At 34.2% G+C, this 24462-nt stretch overlaps 1 protein-coding gene across 14 annotated transcripts in view; it reads right to left on the reverse strand.

The window, feature by feature from the left end:
- Positions 1-24462, reverse strand: part of dlg1 (MAGUK family member discs large 1) — a 1569679-nt gene that overhangs the window by 67522 nt on the left and 1477695 nt on the right. For 8 of the 14 annotated variants that reach the window (XM_072523856.1, XM_072523860.1, XM_072523855.1 and 5 more), the window contains 6 exons: positions 24074-24302; positions 16686-16840; positions 14795-15044; positions 10762-10864; positions 10394-10447; positions 152-193 (listed from right to left, as the gene is read on the reverse strand). In XM_072523856.1, coding sequence (XP_072379957.1) covers positions 152-193; positions 10394-10447; positions 10762-10864; positions 14795-15044; positions 16686-16840; positions 24074-24302 — 833 coding nt within the window. The remainder of the gene's footprint in view (positions 1-151; positions 194-10393; positions 10448-10761; positions 10865-14794; positions 15045-16685; positions 16841-24073; positions 24303-24462) is intronic. The other 6 variants (XM_072523863.1, XM_072523859.1, XM_072523862.1 and 3 more) reach the window with 4 other exon arrangements.

The following is a 24462-nucleotide window of genomic DNA, read 5'->3' on the forward strand; positions in this document are numbered from 1 at the left end:
TAACTCTAAGAAACTGTAAACGTGCCAGCCAATATACAAAAAAATTACCGTATTTTATAGTAACAAAAGTAGTTTTGATGCGGTAAAAATTATTATTATATGTATATAAAAAAATGTGTCAAACAAAAATTGGCTAAAATCGATACTGTACCTTCTGCGTTAGCATCCTCTTGAGTATAACAGAGCATGAAAGCTGCAATGAAAAAGTAAACATTAAATGTGAAGACAAGGGCGTGGTAGATTTGGTAGTCGATTTTTTTTATAAAGTAGTTCAAAGTATTTTTCGATTTTTTAAAATATGAATCATGTATGCACATTTGTATTATTTGAATGATATAAAAGCAGCATTGTTAAACAATATATATATCATATATATGTTGAGGTTGAGTTATTCCTCCTAATTTAACTGAAGTTGCTGTAGTTTATTTCATTTTTTCTAAATATTAAACTTAGCATAAGAGTGCTTCACTCCAGTAAGTTATTTATTATTAAAATATCCATTTAATACAACAAACCTAGGAATCCCAAAGCGGGAATCACATCCCAGATCACTGAGCTATCATACTCCTTAAAAACATTGTTTCATCTATATTTTATTTTATAGGTTAGAGACTAAAGTGGTTTTATTCTGGGAACCACTAATTGGAAAAAATTAATAATTGTGGATTTTATTTGACACTCACACTGGCATTAGCTTTAGATAGTATAACAATATGTCTCCTGATTTTTTTGTGTCTATTTTTCTTGGTATATAATTTACTGTGTGGTGTTTTATTCAGTCCATTTTTTGAGAGACAGGCAAACGAAAGTTGTTTTGAGTAGTATGGACATCTACAACAAAAACTTATGTGTTTCCTGTAGACGATTTTTTGGACTTAATTAGTTATTAACAGATTAAGTGAAGGTCAAAAAACGGTAAATTTTTCGCTTTTTTTGTCTATCTGCAAAAAGTGAAGCATTTGAAACAAATTTGAGAGTAAGAAAATTATAATTTATATAAAAAGCTTCAAAATGAAGTTTTTTTTACATGTTTCTATCCTTATTTGTTGCTTAAAAAATTGCAAAATAAGTCAAAAGTTGCAGATTTTTATAACAGTTAATAACTTAAAAAAACTTCCTTCATATTACGTAGAATGTTAGGGTATTGTATGGCCTGAAATATGGTGAAAATTTCAAAGCGGTCGGTCAAATAGTTTAAAAGTTATTCCCAAATTAATTTCTTTTGCGACAATAAAAGTCAGAAAATAATAAAGTTACAGTAATTCTACGGGTAGCTTATGAAAGAAGACAATTTAAACTATCCATATTATTAAAAAAATTGTAAAAAAAATTTAAATATTGCAAAATTATTTTGCAACAACATATTTTGCTTATAAAAAATTAGAATATCTTTTTAACCATCGTCTGCAAAAAATTATTTTTTCATACTTGTCAAGCTGGCATTTTTTTTATAAGTTGAAAAGGACGATTTATGTAGAAGTTAATTTTTTTTTAATTCACAGCAGCTTTGTTTGTAACGTTATAAACGTCATATGTTTGTTATTTTTTTTGAATAATTATTTTATCTCAATTACTCTTGGTTTTATAAATTTATTAACTTTATATTTCATTTTACTATTTTTATTTTAAAAATAGTTGGCGCTCTTTTCATTCAACCCTTCAATCAACTTTCTATTTACTAAATATTCTGTCATCTAAAATTCCAACTCTATATTTTCACTATGGATTCTAATTCCTTTATTCAGACCATATTATGTTCTATGAGATGATAAAACGTATATAAATTTTTAGCCTCAGTTCGGTCGACAAACGCTATTTGTCAGTTGACAACTCTGCTCCGTCATGTCATTTTAACTGTAAAGGTGGATAATTATAATCCGATCAATTTAGATATAAAATAGTGGCCAAATAAACAAATTTCCGGATAGCCAAATACTGGTGGAGATTTGGGGTTTACCATAACAAATGAAGTTTTATAAATTCCATCGATCTTATAGTCAAAATTTGAGGTTTTCTTGGATTTTTCTCGAAAGCGGTAAGTTTTATATAAAAAAAAAAAACCTTAAACCGAAGTTGTAGATCTTAAAATTTTCTACAAAAATAGTCTTCATAATTTTTTTCCTAAGAGGTACCATTCCTGAGATATCGCGATTCTAAGAGTCACATTATACATGATATGCACATGCATAATTATATAAGCCACATATATACATACGTTTACGTGACATGGGAGGGGGGTAAGAGTTTTGCTTCCTTTTGCTGACAATGGGGATGGGAGAGTCCATAATTGTAATAAATCTGCTTACGTAATACTTGAACGGCCCCTTAGGCGGTTTATTTAACAAATGTATTTATGTATATAACGCACATTTGTGATGTACTCAAAAAGTACGTACAAATTAAAAAGAGAAACGTCGAAATCCATAAACAAGAACCAGAGGTACAGTTAACAGCTCCTCCCTCTCCAACTCTCCAGCGAGTTTCAAAGTCCTATTTTTGACCGATCGCTTTGAAATTTTGACCATATTTTAAGCACCACAAGACACAACATTCCATGCAATATGAAGATTCTAAGTTCATTTTTAAAACGTTATTAACATTTATAAAACTCCGAAATTTCTTACTTTTTGCAATTTTCTTAGCAACAAATAAGGATAGAAACATTTAAAAGACGCCATTTTGAACGCCATTTTTATATGACATAAGTTTCTTACTCTCAAGATTGTTTCAAATGCTTCACTTTTTGCTGAAACACGAAAAAAGCGAAAATTTACGGTTTGTTGATCTTAATTTGTTAATAACTAATTAAGTCCAAAAAATCGACATTAAATTCCCTACTTCTTGAATATTTATTTCTGTTTATTTACTCGTTAAACATCTCTTAGGCATACACTGAAAGGCATAAGTAAGAATTGACAATACTTCTCTTCAAATCCACTTAAATATTCATATAATATTTTTCATGAATTACTGTGGCTAAGCTTATTGATGTTATTCAGTGTGTTGGTATCAATAACAAATATATGTAGTTTTATTTTTCTTGCATGTTCAATTTTAGTTTCTATATGGACTTACTTTTATACAAGTTCGAACGAAAGTGTATTTTAAGCCTTGGCACTTCAGGTGTTGTCCTTAACACACCTTTTTATAACCTTCACTTATTTCTCACTCTTTACAGCGTTTCATTATTTCAGCCCATAGACATATAATACAAATAGACTGATAGCTGCATTACATACCCGTTCCTCCCAGTGCGACAGAGAAAACTGACGCAAAGCAGTCCCTGCATCTCTTTCTAATTTGCCAGGTTTATCGACCAAGTAACCTAAATAACCAATGAGAAGGTCACTTGGTCTATAAACCCGGCCCATTAGACAGAGATGCAGGGACTGCTTTGCGTCAGTTTTCTCTGTCTCACTGGGGGGAACGTGACTGTATGGCAGCAGTCAGTCTATTTGTATTATATGTCTATGTTTGAGCCTGATTTTGTGTAATTTACATTCATTTGAAAATTTTGTTTAAGCGAAAAATGGAATTAACTCATTCATTCAAAGTTTATCAAAAAACTCATTAAACATATTCTCGAATTATTTTTCTTGATTTAAATCAACAAAATGAACTACTACTTCGCAAAACATGCAGATATGTATAACTATTGTCAATAATTCTGTTGTTAGAAGTTATATAGCTTTTAAACGATGATCATATCATCTCAGGTTCAATCTGAGTGTGTCTGTATCAAAAAATCGTTAACAAAGTATCTACCAAACGCCATTTTGTTAGTGCCGGACAAATGGTAATATAGTTAGTATAGCAAGCTGATTTATTAATATCACACATAAAAATGTAAACAAAACACTCATAATGAAATTGATAGATTTTAGTATTTTCAATTCAGAATAATATTTTATTTACTCTACATTTTACTAAAGCATAATAATAAAACTGTTATATATGTTTACGTAATCAATTCATTAATTTAGTGCATTGTCACAAAGATCTTCCTCAGAAGTAAAAAAAGTAAAAGTGAAGAACTAGATCCAGGAAATATCCTGGACAAAATTGGTAATATATGACGTATAAGATAATGTAACATAGAGTTTATGCACGACATATGCCAAAAGTACTATAGAACGAAAAATTGGTGATAATAATAAGCATTTCAGCTATAATGGTAATGTATACAGGATACAAGCTAATACAGGCTCAAGTTCCTATAAGCACAATGCAACGATCAAAAAAAGGCTATATTAGGATAGAAAGGTACAGTGGCTGGTTTATATAGCATAAGACGAAGGAGAGAGGAATCCGGTTAAGCTTGGGAACATCTTCAAGTGCCATCTTCGCGGCGGAGGTCGGCAATCATCATAGCTATTCACTTTTGAAACGTCTGCTCTGAAAAGTTCGCTTGATGTACATCCGTAACACTCTCTCAGTTTGCGCAACCATGACATTCTACGCCTCCCTATACTTCTCTTTACTTGGATCTTTCCCTGCATAATCAGTTGGAGCAAGGTGTATTTCTCTCCACGTGTAATATGTCCGAGATACTCCAATTTTCTAGTTTTAATTGTATTTGAAATTTCTATTTCTCTAGGCGGTGTCAAGATATCTACACTTCTAGCCTCTACTCCAGAAGAAATTACTACCTTATTAAAAAAAAGTCAATCAATCAATAACCAAAATCATGGTTATTGATTGCCAACAACACTTTCCTGAAACTATTGCGGAATGCGAGATAGTCTCCTCTATGATATATCTTGCAGCTCTAGTTAACAACACGGGCAGTTGTGAACCCGAAATTCGAAGACGTATTCAACTAGCAAGAGCAGCAATGACTGACCTAAACGGGGTCTGGCGTGATCGTATCATTACTAAGACAAACAAGAAAGATACCTGACAGAACTCTTTAAAGGAAAGGAAAATAATAATCAACACAATAACGTACTTAAATTGAGACACGAAATATAAAGCAGTACGTAAAGGTTATGGTTACAAAATGGGGAACAAAGAAATCCAAATATTTGGAAAGACACAGAAACAAGGATCTATAAAGCAGGAATTAGACCTATATTAACATACACGGTGGAGACAAGACCTGACACATTTAAAACGAGATGACTACTAGAAACAACAGGGATAAAAATACTCCGACGAATATCAGGGAAAAGTCTGTTGGATAGGGAGAGAAGCGAAAACATAAGAAGAGCATGTAATATAGAAGACATAAATGGATGGGTAACACAACGGAAACAGGAGTGGAACGAACACATTAGTAGAATGGCAGAGGATAGGATAGTACAAATAGCACGAGATAAGTCACCAAATGGACGAAGAAGTATTGGCAGACCAAGAAAAAGATGGTGCGATAATTTAAACAATTTAGGAGGCTAATATTGAAGAAGAAACAGGCTTTAAAGCCTACATATAAGACGGAAGAAGAAGAAGAAGGCTATGACAAACAAGAAGAGATTCGTTTCAACTCTGGTCTTTACCATATTCTGCTATGCATGCGAGATATGGACAGTCAAAGACTCAGACGACGCATAGACGCTTTTGAAATCTGGACATAAAGATGACTGCTTCGAATCCCTTAGGCTTTAAAGCCTACATACAAGACGGAAGAAAAAGAAGAAGACTATGACAAACAAGAAGAGATTCGTTTCAACTCTGGTCTTTACCATATTCTGCTATGCATGCTAGACATGGACAATCAAAGAATCAGACGACGCATAGACGCTTTTGAAATCTGGACATAAAGATGACTGCTTCGTTCTAGATGAAATTAAACCAATTAGCGTCTCCCTAGTACTGTTTACTCTAGAAATTTAAAGTTTTTTGGTCATATCCATCGAAGTGTTCACAAAATGGAACGGTTGGTGGCCCAAGGAGACCTCAGAGTGCCAATACGGCAAATCTCCACACCATCACGAAAAAGCTTCTCAACAAGCATTATGCTGAGGCAGTAATTGTAACAGATGACCGCAACCAGTGGACGAATATCATTAATCAGACTAACCGACCTGCTGAAGCTCAATGCTGAACCACAATACATCTGTCAAGATGTTAACTACTATGATGATGATGAAAGGACGTTTAACCAAATTCATAGCCTACTTACTGACCCATAATCTAAAGGCTGTCAGAGTGATAGCAGGGTTGCTGAGTGGATACTGTACGCTCAATAAGCATTTGAGTCGTATGGGATTGACAGAAGAAGAGACTTGTTGGTTCTGCCTAGAAGAAGAGAAAACAGCTCTGCTCGTATTATGTCAGTGTAAAGGCCTGAATTAGGGAGATATGGGTAAATTTAAGGGAGAGACTGTTGCGTTATATTACAGAAAGGTACCAAAGAAACACAATAAAGATTATAAGATCACCATAATAATGATTAAGTTTAAATGGATAAAGTAGAATGACAAAAAGTGATAAAATTAATAATTCAATTAAACAATTGCAGAACCTGTAGAGACATAAAAGCAAAAAAATCATGATGAATACTGCTAACGAACATAGTTTGTTTTCATTGCACAAAAATAACAAAAATCCTGCCATTCAGAACAAAATAATATTTTATATTAGTCAGATAACGTGTAATACTGTTGATACTTATTACATACTCGTACGCGAAATTATATTTTCATCAATTTGTTGACTACCCTTCAATTAAAATTGAATGAAAAAATCCAGACAGTGAAGTAATATTGTTGGAAACATCGAATCGATAATTAGAATTGGATTTTTTTTGAATGAACTCGACTATTATGTTTGTGTGTTCAGCGTGATCGTTGGTGTGCTGTTATTTTCAATCGGTGTAAATAACAAATGGGGAAACAGCAAATATGGTGGCGAAAAACATCGGAAATATTCGTTGATTATGTAATGTAAAATGATTTGACGAGAAAATATAAAAGAACTTATATAGAAGTAAGAACTTTTTGTGTACGAGTATAATGGTATATTTTTTATTAAAATCTTCAAAAGGATTACAAATCTTCAAAACATTTTCGGTTCAGTCGGATCATCAGCAGTGAAAAACATTAAAAGTAGTTGAAACTAGCTACGTAAACAGATGTAGAAAACCTTATATTACATGAAAATCATAATTAATTTTAATATTTTAATGACACTCGGTGGATGTAATAAGATTTAACATGAAGGGAACATGCATCTTCACTGCTCGAAAGGGGAGACAACTTTTTTTCAAAAGAATTGTTAATTTTGTATATTGTTGTTTATTTCCATCAAATTTAGTCAAAACATAAAAATGCCACAAGAAAATAGTTGTAAAACCCTATTTTTCAGAACAAGGGCGTACGATTAAATCATTTTAGAAAAATAAGTACCAGAAATAGCAGGAAGGATAACGTATGGTCCTAAAGTTTTGGGAAAAATTTCAAAAGCATATAACTCTGACCACAATAATCTTATATTTTTATTAAATTATTCAACAATTTAACTTAACTATCCTTATTATAAATCAAAATTCAAATGACAGACAAGGGACCATTATTTTCGATTTGCCTAATAATTCCTCCGCCACGTTGCATCATCCTTTGGACGACCTCGGCGTCAATTTCTCTAATTTTTGTATATATGCGGCGTCTTAACTGTTCCTGATTTTGTGCTTCCCATCCGTTATTATAGACTTTCCGACTTAATATTGCCCAGAACTCTTCAATTGGTCGAGCCTGAGGTAGGTTGGGGGGATTGTCTGCTTTCTGTACAAAGGTAATGTTGTTAGTTTCGTACCAGTACCTTGTGATCCTCGCGTAATGACATGAAGCAAGATCTGGCCAAAAGACTATTTGATCATTTGCATGATGTGTGTTCACAAACTGAAGCAATTTAGAGAGACATTTTTGAATATAAATATTTGCGTTTAAGGCTTCGCCTCGAACAACAAGAGATAAAGCCAGCCTCAGAAATTGCACACCATACCAAAATTTTTTCTTACTTTTGAATTTTATTTCATCAGGTACATTTTCGTAATCGTTCGTGTAAAATCCATCGTTACCCTTCATCTCAGAGTTGGACAAAGTAAAAAATTTTTCATCGTCCATCACGATCAACTTGTTGACGAAATGCACTCGCCTTAACGCGCGGCAACATCTTGGAATTCTCTCTAATTGATCCTCTATATATTTTGGGGCTTTCCTTCTTTTCCGGTAGATAATATTGTTACTCGATAGGGTCCTGTATACTGTAGTCTTTCCAACATGAAATCTTCTGGACAGTTTTCGCTGTGAGACCCCAATGTTGTTCTTAGCTGCTTCAATCAGTCTTGCCTCTCTTACATGGTTCAAAATCCGCGGTCGGCCACTTTTACGCAAGTTAACACATGGTATTCCTTCTTCACATTATCTGATTGTGCGATAAATTGTCGATTTGTTTATGTTTTGATCTCGATAAATATTAACAATATCTCGTTTCGACATTCGCCCAACCATATTATAAACACCTCGACGAATATCAATTTTATAAGACATTTTGCAGAGCACAAACCAAAATATTCTGCTTTGTTTATTAAATGTCAATAACTGATGACATTTCAATTCCATGGCCTTCTTTGTTAAATGCATTTTGCTTCTCAATCAGACCACGTGAAATTTTTCCCAAAACTTTAGGACCATACGTTAGTTATCACTGTCGTCATATTGAGATAATATTCGTATTTAAATATCTGCATTTCAGCTAAGAATTTACAAATCTTTATGACTGTCTTAAATGAATGAACAAGGTACCCAATATGACCACTCTACTCATTTTCTTAAAGCAACTTACTTTAAGTTTGTTCTCTGAGAAGTAAAAGCACTCAACTCTGATTGACGGTCAGTACATATACTCATCTATCTGTTGCTAGTGTTGAGCTCTTCCATCCTCTGAGTGCACCTCAATATAGCCACAATCTGCGTTTGAAAAACAATCGTGTACTAAACCTGGAGTAATGAAGATTTCTTTATCATCCTTCATCATCATCAACCTGTATGTACAGAATTTATTTGTTTCTTGTTCAGATAGTCTTACGCTAGCTGTGGCATTTTCGTAGATATATTTGATTATGCTAGTGTTGCGATTGTCTATTCGGCATTCTGAAAATGCTTGCTCTTAGTCGACAAATATCAGTGCCAATGGTTTGTTCTATTCTGAAGACTTCTCTATCAGGTTCTTAATCACTAGTAAGTGGTCGTTAATGATGTCTCCCGATCTAAATCCAGCTTGTTCTGTACGCTGATAGAAGTCTAATTTAGCAACCAGTCTTTTTTTGATAATTTTTGTGAAAAGTTTATATATGTGTGAAAGCAAAATGGTAGGACGGTAGTTTTTTAGATCTGTTATGCCTCCTTGCTTGTGTAATAAAATAATGACTGCATTGTTCCATTGAGGAGTTTTTCCTTGGTAGATGCATTCGGTGAAAAGCTTGGCCAAAGCCTGGATAACTTTATTTTGACCTAGTTTGATCGCTTCGGTCACTACTCCGTCATCGCCAGGGGATTTGTTATTTTTCATTTTTAAGTGCCGTTTTAATTTCGTATGGACTTATTTCTGGCATTCATTTTGATGAAACTAGGTATTGGAAGGAATAGGCTTTGATGAACTAATGGGTATAGCTGAAGACAGAGAAATGTTTAGAGAGAAACAGAAGGTTAGATTTGGTAAAGATGTCGTACACAATATTTTCTAGACTACACAGGGGAAAATTGATGTATTTAGTAATACAAATAAGTGCAAGAGGAAGAGAACTAAGGAAACGTACAATATAAGTTCAGCTCACGGAAGACAGAGAGAGTGTGTGAAAGAGAGATATGGCGATAGAGGAGAGAAATGGAAAAAATTGCAAAAAGAAAAATTATAATAATTTTTAACCAATGCTGGCATACCGACAATAAGGGTACATTCCAGTATGAGAGATGGCAGGGTATTATTTGAATTTAGCTGGAAAGTTAACTATAAGACTGAATAATAAAGATTTTGTAAGTTGTATCTTTTGGGACAGTGAATAATAAAAGACTGGAATTATGAAAACGTGATCTATACTGAATTTCTATAGTTTTTACGGCAAAACCTTTGTAGGAACGTTAAATAAATTTTAAGAACACTCAAATTAGAGTTGGACTTAAAAATGGAAACTGGTGCATATAACTTTAATGCAGAAATCTTTGATTAATTAAAACATATATCTAAAAATATTTACTATAAATATTTATTCAGCTATTCTTAATTATTAAACTAAACATACCCTATGTTTTAATGCATTTTGTTAATTCAGATAATATAGAGTAGTGATAAAATAAATTTCTGAATTGTAAAATATTGTTAGTTTCAGCTGATTACCAGTTCTTATTTCTAGAAGGCGAAAACTGTTAAAAATAAATAAAAATTAATTACTTACATTGGGGATTTTTTTCGTTATCGTTAGCGGAGTTAGGATTATCAGAATTGGGTTCTAAAAATTGGGTATAAAAAAATGAAAATGATAAAAATAAATAGAAAGCACGCAGCTTGTTTTGATTTGAAATAATCATTACAATAATCAATATAGAAAAAAAAACTACTGGTTTCTAAATAATATTTGGGTCTACAAAACATGCTGCTTATTCAAAACTAATTAAAAATAAAATATTCAATATATATATATATATATATATATATATATATATATATATATATATATTAAATTACTATTAGTATAAAATAGAGGAAGAGACCTACTATAAAATAGAGGAATAAAAGTGACAATTTTAATTTTCTGGTACTTACGTTCCTGATCTGATCCATCTTCTGATTTATCATCTTTGCTTTTCATAAACGGAAATTTTCTACTAAAAGAGAAATTTTTCTTTTTCCTATCTAATGTTGATTGCTACAAATAAAAAAAAACAATTACTAATCGTGAGGAGGAACTTCTCATGTGTGTGAAATGTATGTGTAGTTAAATAAAGAAAAATAACTTAAATTCATAGCTTAAATTCATAGCTCTCAGTCATAGTGTCTTCCTATGGCGACAAAAACTTGTTGAGCATCATATTGCCAAATAGTGACATTTAACCTTCCGAGAAAACATGTTCCCTGTAGAAGGACAGTGCATTTACTCATTTTTGAATGATGGTGCTACCTATGAGCGAACGCAGTACCTATGACATAAAGTTGATGACGTCAGTTTCACGCAAACTGTTTAACCTCCAAACACGTGCCAATTTGTGATTTATTTACATGTACAATTAACACCTGAAAAATTGGTTTGATTGTAAGAAGAAGCTAAATTTAATAATGTATGTTCTTTTATTTAAATGTACACCTAGCGTTATTGTAAACTTTGCATTTTTGTAAACATCGACGTCCTTCAGGAAGGACAAATCTACTTCATGTCACAAACTGTGAGAGTAAAATTTTGCGAGTTTAATTGAGCCAAGTTTTGATTTACTTCCAGTTTACTTTGTTATTATTATCTAAGCCCATTTCATATTAGACTATTTTTAAAAATTTACGGAGCTGTAAGAGATGTCAAAAAGTAAGAAGGTGCTTACTGAGGAGGAAATCTTAGCCCATCTAGAAAATAACGATGACTCCGTCATTAGATATTTGTCATGTATGAGTTAGATAACCTATCAGATGTGTTTTTTTTTTTAGAATTTATCAATTATTAATGAAAACCTATACAAGGGAGTGGTAATGATTCCTAACACGAAGAAATTGATGAGCTTAACATTCTCGTTACAAATGTGTTTGACCTGAGCAGATCATATATTTGTGGACCATCTAATGAATCTAAGAGCATTCTTAACAGTGCTCTAAAATTTTTGAGTTGCCACATCAGCACTGCTTTTTGAAAAATATATTCCTAACACTTTGAATGGACAAATGACAGAGAAAACTAATTTTTAATGTTCCAACTAATATTAAGGAAATAGAAAACACCACTGCTTTTCTCAGAAGCTTCTGAAGTAATTATCCTGTTATCAAATCATAGCCAGGAGCTTTCTTAGGATTTAGCATTTTTATTTGTTGTCGAACCTCCGTCGGAGTAAATGTTATTAGAGGAAGAGATAGTTGACAAGGTTCGTTAGGGACAAGTTTCGCGATACATTCTTATATTATAATATCTTCATCGTTATTAGTATCTGTTACTGGCCCAAGCCATATCTGTTTTTCTTAAAGGTGAATTTGTTATTATCGGTCGTTTAAATTTTTTTGTAGCTTTCCTTATATAATGGTCTTCATGTGAGAGGTTCGAAACATAAATCTGCAAAGAGTCGTTTTTTTCTTCATGTAATGCTCTATTTAGTCTATGACACTTATACTGCTAAGGTACGTTATATTTAGCGGATTTCTCGTTTGTTGCCATATCCGTCGAGCTCTTCTTTTTTCTACTACAAGTTCTCTTATATGGGGTGGGGTATTATGGTTTTCTTGCACACTTCTTTGGCGCTGTGGTGTTGCTTTCCATCCTGTTGTTTATAAAACTGTTGTTAAATAGTCTACAGCTTTCTCTACATCTTAATTTTTTTTATCCTAATATCTAGTCTAATCTTTGTATTTACAGAATTTTGGAAAACATCCCAGTTTGTTTCTTTAGTTGTGAGTTTGGGTGGTGATGTTCTCCATATTATGTTAGTTAGTATTACTGTGCTGAGATCTGATGTTAAATCTAAATTTGACTCTATTGCACTATGGATGTCAGCTATCCCTTTTGTTACAGCAAAATCTACCAAATCTGGGATTTTGTTGAGGTCTGTAGGCCAGCATGTGGGTTTTTCCGTTCATAAGTATCTTAAGTTAGTTTGTTGGATGATATTCATTAATGCTCGATCTTTAGGAGTGATTAATCTGGAACCCCATGTGGTGTGTTTGACATTCCACTCTCCTGCTACTATGAATTTGGATCCAATTATTATTTTTAAACACATTTAGTTTATAGAATAACTTTTACTATCAAATGATATTTATTTATATTTTATTATTAATATTTGGTCCGAATTTGACAGGTTTGTCATAAGTAAACAACGTATACTTTGTTAATACGTTAACAGGTGGCGTTAGAAGCAAACATAATAATTTAGTGAGTTTGTTTAAAATATAAACAATAAATAAATAATAAAATTTCTTTATTTGATTTTAAATATATTATTTAAATTTTAAATATATAGAAAACATAGTATGAAGCTCCGCGATAGTCTTCAGTATCGCGTAGTTTCACTTTTTTTTTTATCAAAAAGAATATTATATTATACGAAGAAATGTAACATTAAGATCTATATGTTTATAAATAAACCTCTAAACATATTCTACTCCTAACCCATTAGACATAATGGACAATGCCGAGTCTTAGTAGACTAAAACTTTTCGCTACGGGTAATTTAAAAAAAGTCCATTTGAAATTAATTCATTTACTGATGGTAATGGCTAAGGCGGTGTAAAACAATTTATGGAGTAATGTATCCGCAGTAAGTAAGTAAGTATTAGGGTTTCGAGTACAAAATCTCAACAACACCACACGTTAAATTCAGTAGCTACAAGTTTCGGGAAGTAATATGTAAATTAATCTATCTAAAAATGTTCATTAAAAAAAGTTTAAAGTCGAACGTATTTCGTGTAATCAAAAATGTTGAGTGGTAAATCTTGTATCATATCTAGTAGGTTGTTTATCTAATTCGTTTAGAAATTAGGTATCTCCTGATAATTTTGTAGATCTCATTTATTATATTAGATTCTCGGCACTGGTCACTTTTAGTTGATTTTTGGGCGACCCAATAATACTTTCGAGTAGGATTTCTTTTGAGAAACAGAGAGACACAAAATAATCTAACTCAGCAAGCTAAAGACTACAGAGTTATGTTTAAATTCGGAAGATAGTAGTCCTATCTCAATGCACTGTCTCCGTCTTAGTCGCCTGTCATCAGATGCTCAATCGTCAGACCAATGAGCGACATAATTGCATCACCCGTCCTGAACCTTGATTTTACTCCCAAGGATTAAATATAGGCGGATTTCCAGTCAACGCAAAATTGAGTCCAGTTCCCCTAGACGCCTTGTGGAGCAGGTTTTTCATACTACTTACAAGCGTGTTATTATTACTGCTTAATATATCAAATATAAGAAAGCTCATACCCTCCCTTCTTGATTTCCTTTTCCCCCTTCCGAATTCAACTACATAAGAAGTGAACTCCAGTTCCTAGTAAATAGATGTTTCATCCCTTTATTGGAGTCTCGAATCCTCGAGCATCTCTACCTTTGGGTAAGGTGTCCCTGGTATTGGATTCTAACATCTTCTACATTCACCCATCCAAATTGTCTCATACTGCTGGTCGGTAGGTATTTCTCTGGTAAACACCATCGGTTTTCTCCCTACTTATCGATTCCAACCTTTTCAATCAGAATTGTAAGTAGCGAGAAGACAGAGTATCACCGGTTTGGGTCATGTAAAAGTGTCCAGTACTTCTTGCTGTTATTTGTGCGGTGGAAACATTTAGTGATTATGCAGACCAAGATGTCTAGCGCCTGTCAACATACGAGTCTCTTATATCGACTTCGAGTGAGCATTTATACTCTACTACTACTGTACTGGGAAAGGTCGTGGAATTGTTGGTCTAGGGAACAGTTAATGAGCTCTGCTATCTCTTATGTAGTTGTTTATAGAAGCATTTGTTACATGCTTATTTATTACTCATGTATTACTCATACTTACTATTATTGCCATTTATTTCTCATGAAAATATCTCACGATACGATAAAAAAGTTATTGACTCACTACACGAAAAAAAAAAATTTAAATAGAGTGTTTAGTTTAACTTACCTTATCAAGAATATTGGGTGCATGTCCCTGAAATTTAACAGATCTATCTCTAGCTCTCTGTTTTCTCTCCCACCGTCTCTTTGATGGGACAATACCCATACCCTGTTCATCTCCAGTATTAAGTACTCTTCTGGCTTGCCACCATTCGTCATCGCTGGCGTTTGTTACGTGAAGAATATCGCCGTAGTGGAATGCCAGACCTCGGCTTGGTAAACCGTCGTCTTTCATTGGATCGTAGTCGAATAATGCCCTAGAAAAGTAAAAAAATGAAAAATAAATTCTTCAATAACAGCAATACTACTAAACAAATATAGTAATACTAAGAATCTACAAATCTAGTTAGGGCATAGCAATATTTGGGCCATGTTATGAGAGGTGGGCACTACGACCTGCTACAGGTGATCACGCAGGGGAAAATACAAAGAAATGGCAGCCGAGGTAAAAATCTAAGAATGTGGTTCAACTGCAGTTCTACAAAACTGTTGTCAGAACTATGATGGTTACCAACCTTCTACAGGAGACGGCACGTAAAGAAGAAAATTGGGAAACTTTTCAATCTCTGAAAGGTTAAACTTAATTCTGGAAAGTTATTGAAAATGTTGATAATACCACGAAAGTTATTTAAATGATTCTAACTAAACCAATAAAATCGACTAAAAGTAAGCCACCCAAATAAGTTCACCCTCAAAAGATATCTGAGGTAGGGCGATCCATTGTCGACGGATTTATTCAATGAAACAAGATTGATTCTTCATCATAAACAACAAACTATGCAGATGACGAAGTATTAATGGATATATCAAGGAAATACTAAAGAATGCATTTGCTAATTTTGGATAAGGGATATATTATATGGTTTACGTAAATGTTTTTTAGCTGAAAATCGAGAAATATGGAAGTAGATACTTATAATAAATATGGCTCAAGGAAGAGATCGGTAAGAACGAGGAATCCTGACGAATCCTTGAAGATAGTAGAGTAACAGACATCCTTAAGGATAGCAGAGCAACCAAAACTTAAGGCAAGAAAACTTCGAGTAGGTTTTGCATATAGTATAGTTCTATATGCAAGCGAGACTTAATCCATGACCAAACAAGACGAAACGAAATTAGAGATGTATGGAGACGAACGGTACTGCAAAGGATTTTTGGACGCATCAAAATAATAAAAGGAAAATGGCGAACACGAACCAATAATGTAGCGAAGAATCAAAATTACACCAAAGAGAGCTCACACATAATCAGAATGAGAAGATGAAAGAAAAAAAAGAAGGCTAAGGAAAATGGTATCATGCCTTTAAACGGATGTAGAAAACATATTAACCTAGAAGACGATTTAAAATCTATTGGAGTTAGAACATGGAGAAGAGTTGCCAGAGACAGGGGTGAATGGAGGATTGTTCTGAAGACGGCTATGGCTCATAGTGAGCTGTGATGCCACTGATAATGATGCAAAACCATATTAAATCTCTTTTTAGGTTTAGCATTTAAGTTTTCATGTTGAATCAATTACATTTTTAATGCAAATTTAATTAACCTAAGAGATTCGACTTTAAGGATGATCTAGTAAAGCAACCCAAACATGAATAACTACCTTGCACAAGGTCTAGTGAACGAGGAGGTTTTTTGAAAACTAATAATTATGATTATCTTCCTTAATGATGATTCTACCAAGTTTGTTGTCACCTATTTTCAACTCGTACGTATGTGTTGAACTAAATGATTGTGAAGTGTGTATTGTTTTATCTGCTATGAATGAAGATAATATTTTCCTCACAGAGGCAAGAGAGGAACTCGAAATCATAATACCTTAGTATTTACTTTCATCTGGTTATGTACTTGTATGTATATAGTAGCACTTGTTTAAGGTAGTGTCTGATTTTAATACTTACCTAACATAGAGAGATCGTTTCTGTGATGTTCTAAGTAAAGTACCACCCGTAACAGGATGTGCAATCTGTTGTTTTAGGTCATGAATTTTAGCTTCAAATCTGTTGTATTCTTCGGGCCGATATTGTACTACAACGCTGACTGTCTGACTTGTACCCTAAAAGCAATATCTTGTTGAAAAATGTAAATATTTTCAAACTATGAAAACAGCTAGTACATGCAATACTTGGACTTACAATAAAAGCAGAAATAAAAAGCCATGCGTTTTTCACAAATGGTTAAAACCTGCTATATTTAATATAAAAATAATTGTTTATTAATATTATATGATTATATCCATGTTGTGATACCTGAATATAACTGCAGCAGAGCTTCGTGCTAAGCTTGCATTAATTTTCATTAATTACTATTTTAATGGGAAGAAGCCACAATTGAAAGTTAAGATAAGGACTCATTAAGGATTGCTGCTTGACGCAGCAATTAAGGTATCAAGAAATTTTGAAAAATAGCGGAACTTGAATTTTATATTCCAGCACGACATTGCTGCATGCCATATAGCCAAAAACAACTACAAAATGGTTTGAAGACAATAACATTAACGTCCGCTCATGGCTTTCAAATGAACAGTCTATAACCTTATTATAGACCTTAATATCATTGAGACATTATGACATAAGATGAAACAGAAATTGCGTAATGATCCCCAGAGAACCGTTGCTGATTTGAAGAATAAATTAGGTGAATTATGGGATAGTTCCGACCCTTACTTGTGTAAATCCTTAGTACGAACAATGCCAGACAGGATTGCCGTGGTTGTAAAGGCGCGTGGCTATGTAACCCCAAATTAAAATAGTAATTTCTTGAATTGTTCGAACATTTAGTTGTCACGATGTTATTTTGCCGCCAACGCTGCAATTCAAAGTTTATAGAGACCGAGCCATTTTAATACATATTTTGTTGTTAATGATAGAGTTTAATGTAATATTGATCTCGTTCTTTGGTTCAATGAGATAGATCGTGAAGATGAACATTTTTAATAAATTTTCGTTTGTCCGAACATTCAGTTGTTAGGGCTCGTATTTTGAACATCAAAAAACCGTGGCTATTAAATGTTCTATTACTTGTGCTCTTAGTTTTTTCTGAATGTTTAGTTGTCTTAGTATTGACCCATTTGTTATTTGGTCCCAAGGAAATTCAAGTATTTGCCTCTAGCAAAATAAAGAAACAGAGAGACACAGCTAACGGCAGCATACAAGTTTCTTACCAAAATGATATCGGTGTCGACAGTTATTTCATGAATTTTTTGTTAATTAACTCATGTATTTAGCTTGATTTCTTCAGTACGGTCTACGAAATTAGAACTCTAGACACACAAATTCGTCAAAAAACAGCGATATTGTTTATTTCTGTCTATTACCATAATCCTTGTTTTTCTCTATTTTTTAAGACTTTCTAATTAGGTATTCCTATTCTTTTGGTGACAATACCTCATTAAAAACCATTCAGATATATGTACAAACAAATGGAACAATTCTTCTTCTTCTTGTAATGCCTATCCGTTTCGGATGTTGGCGACCATCATGGCAATCTTTATTTTGCAAACTGCTGCTCTGAAAAGATTTGTGGTTGTTGTGTTGAACCACGTAGGTACGTAATTTTTCAGCCAGGAAATCTTTCGCCTTCCTGGCCCTTTTGATTTAGACCAGTCAATCACTAAGAGAAAGGTGCTTAGTATTCTGATGTCTACTTTCGATTCAATGAATTTAGCCGGTTATATCACTGCCTCTTCCAAAATTCTCTTTCAACGTTTATGCCAGGCTAAACTTAGTTGGGATGAACCGATCTTCGATCCAGAATGGTCAAATGACCAGAAAATGGTCAGAAAATTTTACTTGATGGTTTACAATCCATTCTCCTTTTAAAATTCCCCAAATGTTTAGTATTCGATAAAACGAATTATAGATGTTCAACTTCACACCTTCTGTGATAGCTCCCTTAAGATATTTGCAACATGTACTTATCGGCGCGTAGTGTACGAGGATTACTCTGTCTCCTCTCGTTTGGTATCTTCCAAATCTCGAATAGCTTCTGCTGAACAAAATGTTACGATACCTCGCTTAGAGTTGAATGCTGTGTTGATCGGAGTTATTTTAACTCAATCAGTTTCGAATGTATTAAGGAGGAATTGGCCGCTCGCACAAACTCATATTTATAGCGACTCGTTAGTAGCTCTTAGTTGGATTTTGAATAAAAGGCTTTCGTTGAACCCTTATGTTCATAATCGTGTGAAGAAGATTATTGCTTTAAGTAAGGTTTCTCGTTACTCGTTTCATCACATTCCGTCTCAATAAACGTAGCAGATATTCCGACTCGTTCCAGGGGCATTACAAGCAATTCCACACTCTCAATGTTATGGTTGTCAGGCCCAGAGTTTCTTATTAAGCACCCTGTCGATTTTTCTCAGTTTAAGATTATTCTCATCACGAAAAACTTACCCGAGATTCGGTCAACACAAGTTACGTTAACCACGGCCTCCCCTGAAATACAAGTGAATGAAACCTATTGAATGAAGACTATTGGCCTATGTTTCTAGATTTATCAAAAATCTGAAGAATAAAAGCTCTAATCTCCCATTGCTCTCATCTTCCCTACAGAATGAAGAAATTGAAGCGGCAACTCTAAGCATTGTACGATACCTTCAATTACGATCATGTCACAGGGAATTATCAGAATTAAAAAGTGGAAAACCTCTCTCGAACAGATCGCAACTAAATGTTTTTTATGATCAGAAATATTCGACACTACGTGTTGGAGGTAGACTTTCCAACGCTCCCCATCGCTCTTACGATGAGAAACATCCCATGATTCTTCCTAGTAAGAATCGAATTGTACCTTTGATGATGCACCATTAAGTGTTGCCATCTTGAGCTAGTAACCGGTCTCACTAGTCAGGGCTATATTTTGGCACTAAAAAGATATATAGCAAGAAAAATGTCAAACATTTGTCAACAGTTTTTAGTACTATAGTTTTTTGTGCGCTTAAAACTCTTCCAAAAAAGCCTACCCTCAGAGCGAATTTAGTCCCGCACGGTGCAACATCTCTGTTTGCAGAAAGAAGCCCTAAAAAACTCATCAAGGATTTACTCTTGACACATTTATATAGTGCTCTCCTAATCTGTAAAAGGTTTGTCCAGCTTATGGCATAAAAGCAATCAATAATAAGTTTTAAAAGTCGTTGCATTGGTAGCCTTAGACCCAAGTGGTTGGTACATCTTTACATTCACAATCTTCGTGATAATGACTTGGATAGACAATAGTGCACATACACTTTTGAAAGACTTGTTAACTAGTAGGTAGTATTTAGTAGTAGGAATTTTGTTTAGTTCTTTATGTATTTGTACTGATTTTATTTATGCTATTTATTTTTCTCTCTTTTCTCTTTAATAAATCGTTTTGTACCTTTGGATAGTTTTTTGAAATACTCTCTATCTCATTTTAGGACATTCTTTATGTTTGTCCTTATTGTGTAGATACTAATTTTATCTAAATCCTGGAGGGCTTCATAACTGTCAGCGAATACCATCGTATCATCCGCGTATCTGATGTTATTGATACATTTTCCGTTAATTCGAATTCCGGCTTTAACATCCTCTACTGCTTCTTGAAAGATTTCCTCAGGGTGTATGTTAAACAGTAAGGGTGATAGTATACATCCCTGTCGGACCCCACGTTTGATTCCAGTAAAAATTGCTAATAATTCTTAGATCACAGGTGTTTATTCCAATGTTTGTTAATATCTCCATCAGCTTGTCGTGTTTTACTGTTTCGAACGCTTTATTTTAATCAATGAAGCATGCTTAAATATCGCAATTTACATCTCTAAATCGTTGAAATAGCACTTGTATGCTAAAGAGAGCCTCTCTCGTACCCACTGCGTACCGAAAACCAAACTGTGTACGGCTGATTTTTTTCTTCGCATAGTCCATATATCCTTTGATGTATGATTTTTAGAAATAACTGTAAAATGTGGCTCGCTGATGATCCAGAAAGAACTCTACGAAAATCTAACTCATGTATTAGAGAATAGAAAAAATACCCACACGATAATAATCATCATCATCATCAGTAGCTCGACAACCCTTTCTGGGTCCTGGCTTGTTCTAGGATTTTCCGCCATTCTGTTCTGTTCCTTGCTTTGTTTTTCCAGTTGGTAATCTTAAGTGTTTTCAGATCTTGTTCCACTTGTTCCATGTATCTAAGTTTGGGTCTTCCCTTTGACCTTCTTCCTACTGGTGTTTGTCTCATAATATGTTTTGGTGTTTCAGTCTCCAACATTCGTTCAACATGGCCCATCCAGCGCAGACGTCCGATCTTTATGGATGTTATGATCTCGGGTTCGTTGTATGCTGTGTACAGTTCAAAGTTATATCTTCTGCGCCATATGTCATTTTCCTTTACCCCCTTATATATGTGTCTAAGGATTTTTCGTTCAAATGTGCCTAATAGGTTTTCATCGCTTTTCGATAGTGTCCATGTCTCTGATCCATATACAAGGACCGGTTTTATCAGGGTCTTGTATATTTTGCATTTGGTGTTTCTTGTGATGTTGTTAGATCTTAGATGTTTAATTAGTCCATTATATGTTTTATTAGCGATATGTATTCTTCTCTTAACTTCTTCACTGACATTGTTATCTGCGGTAACTAGTAAACCTAGGTATGTAAAATTTTTCACGCTTTCGATGTTATAGTCTCCTATTGTCAGATTCTGTAGGTTTCTTTGGCCTGTCGATTTACTGACCTTCATGTATTTGGTTTTTATTTCATTAATGTTTAGGCCACTGTTTTGTGCCGCTCTTTCTATCGCATTAAATGCTTCTATCATCTCTCTTTCGCTTCTGGCTATGATATCAACATCATCTGCAAATGCCAATATTTGTACACTTTTTGTTATTATTGTTCCTCTGGTGTTGACTTTTGACTCCCTAATTATTTTCTCTAATGTTATGTTGAATAGAATACAGGATAGGGCATCTCCCTGTCGTAGGCCCGTTCTCATATGAATTGTATCTGTTAGTTCGTTTTGAATTCGAATTTTGCTTTGTACTTTAAGTGTTTCTTTTATGATATCAATGAGTTGAGTTGGAATATTAAACTCTTTCAGTGCATGAATCAGAAATTCTCGATGGATGCTATCATAGGCACTCTCAAAGTCAATGAAAAGATGATGTGTGTCTATATTAAATTCACTAGTCTTTTCCAAGATTTGCCTCAAGACGAAGATCTGATCTATTGTGGACTTCTGCCTGCGGAAACCACATTGATATCCCCCAACTATTTGTTCCGCATATGGTCTCAATCGGTCATACACAATATTTGACAGTATTTTATATGCCACACGATAATAATGGACGATTTAAATGCCAAAACAGGTAAAAAAATATATAAGAATAACCACTGCATAGGGGAACTTTGATATGGAACAAGAAATAAGAAAAGATATGTATAAATTGACTACTCATAAAAAATCATGCAGTAGGCTCCTTCTTCAAGAAAAAGTTCAAACGGAAATGGATGTGGATATTACCAGAAACAAAAAAAAACAGGATCGACCACAAAAAATGAGATGAAGCGGTGATAGTGTGGGAACCATAAACGGAAGGCAAGAATAAATGAAGATACATAACAATTGCCTATATCATATTACATTTAATATTGTTACTTCTTAGCAATGTTTTATATTATTTGATAAGGTATACCTATAATGAAAACTTCAACTACTCTTCTATATATACTCAGTGACATTAGAAGTGTTACACCCAGAAGGAATAATTTCTTGAACTTAATTTTTTGGCAACAGAATGACTATATTTAAAACATACTATGATAACAATACCAATGTTTTATCTTTTCTACTTTTTGTAAAAAAAAGTTTTATCTTTAAATTTTTTTGTGAAGAGACCGATTTGTAAAAACCGGTTCTTATAGAAATTTTTAGTTATTATTCCTCAGTCTAATTGTATTCAGTGTAAGAAAATGCCTCAAGTTCGAAGACAGTAAAATTGCCACCATGTTAGCGATTTTGACAGGGAAGAATTATTGCGTATAGAGATATGGGTTTGTCGAATCGCGAAATTGGCCGTCGCGTTAATTGTACGGCAATGGCGATTATGCGTGTCTGTCGTGTGTGGACAAACGAAGGTAGAGGAACACAAAGAAGATCAACTGGTCAACCGAGGCGTACTGCAAAGCGTCAAGATAGGCGCTTTAGATTACTGGCTCTGCGAGACCGTTTTGCTACTACGCGTCAAATTGCTGACCAATGGTTTGAAGTAGTAGGTAGACCTGTTAGTATGCGTAGACTATACCGTCATATTCGAGCCTTTGGACTTTTTTAATTCCGTCCACGACTAGTGGTTCCTTTGACTGCGGACCACTGTCATTGGCGTTTGAATTGGTGCAGAGAAGGGCAGCATTGGGTGGCAGAATGGCGTAATGTAGCATTCAGCGATGCATCACGATTCTGTTTAGGAATGCATGATGGTCGTAGGATGGTAAGACGCCACCGTGGAGAACGACGGGATATCGGGTTTGCTGTTGAGAGGCATGTACACAGAACAGTTGGAGTAATGATTTGGGGAGCTATTGCCTATGGTAGCCCATCACTGCCTGTGTTTATTCGAGGCAATATGACAGCTGCGCGTTGTGTTGATGACATCTTACAAACCACTTTACTGCCTTATCTCGACGGCCGTCGAGACGTCCTTTTTCAGCAAGACAACGCGCGTCCCCGTATTGCCCGTCAAACTATGGACTTTGTCCAAGAAGCTGGAGCTAATGTTTTGCCATGACCGCCCCGTGCTCCGGATTTGAATCCTATCGAACATGTATGGGATATGATTGGAAGGAGACTGTCCACTTTGTACCATCTTCCACAGCCTCTGGCACAGTTAATGCATGAAGTTCAAGCTACTTGGAACGAGGAGCCACAGGCAGACATCGATCATCTCATTTTGTCAATGCCTAGACGTATACAGGAGTGTATTCAGCTACGGGGTCGACAAAGACATTATTAATTTTTTTTTGATTACTTGTTATTAAAAATCCTTGACAACGTTATCGTTTCATTCTTGATGTAAATCTACCATGTTGCCAAAAAATTAAGTTCAAAAAATTATTCCTTCTGGGTGTAACACTTCTAATGTCACTGAGTATATTTTTCTACATTACTAAAACATTTGAATAAACTATGTTATATTTTTGCATAAACGATTTCCAAATTCAAGAATAAGCCAAAAAATCCATACCAAAAACATGCTTAAAAGAGCTTTTCACACGTATCACACTGTATCACTTGTAAGCCATAATAAAATTGTACTACTTTGTCTTACCAGATGATTATTTACCTTCAGGGCCAGCGCCGCCTCCTCGTGTGTGGCATTTCTGAGATTGACTCCGTTGACGCTCAGAATCTGATCGCCTCTTCGGAGTTCTCCGCTCAGGTCGGCGGGCCCTCCTGCCAAAATGAACGATATGAAGATTCCTTCGCCATCTTCACCGCCGACGATATTAAAGCCGAGACCTGCGTTGCCTTTCTGAAGAACTACGGTTCGCACATCTCTGTAAAAAAGAACAATGTTAAAAATAATGAAAATACACAAGATATGTAGTATTATTATTATATTGTAGTACTTTATTAGATAAGATATTGGTTAGTTTAGAATATATTGTTACGATAGATAATGACGCATCATATGACTCAAAACTGTAAACATATTTA

Source organism: Diabrotica undecimpunctata, chromosome 2 (genome assembly GCF_040954645.1).
Source record: "Diabrotica undecimpunctata isolate CICGRU chromosome 2, icDiaUnde3, whole genome shotgun sequence".
Classification (NCBI taxonomy): domain Eukaryota; kingdom Metazoa; phylum Arthropoda; class Insecta; order Coleoptera; family Chrysomelidae; genus Diabrotica; species Diabrotica undecimpunctata.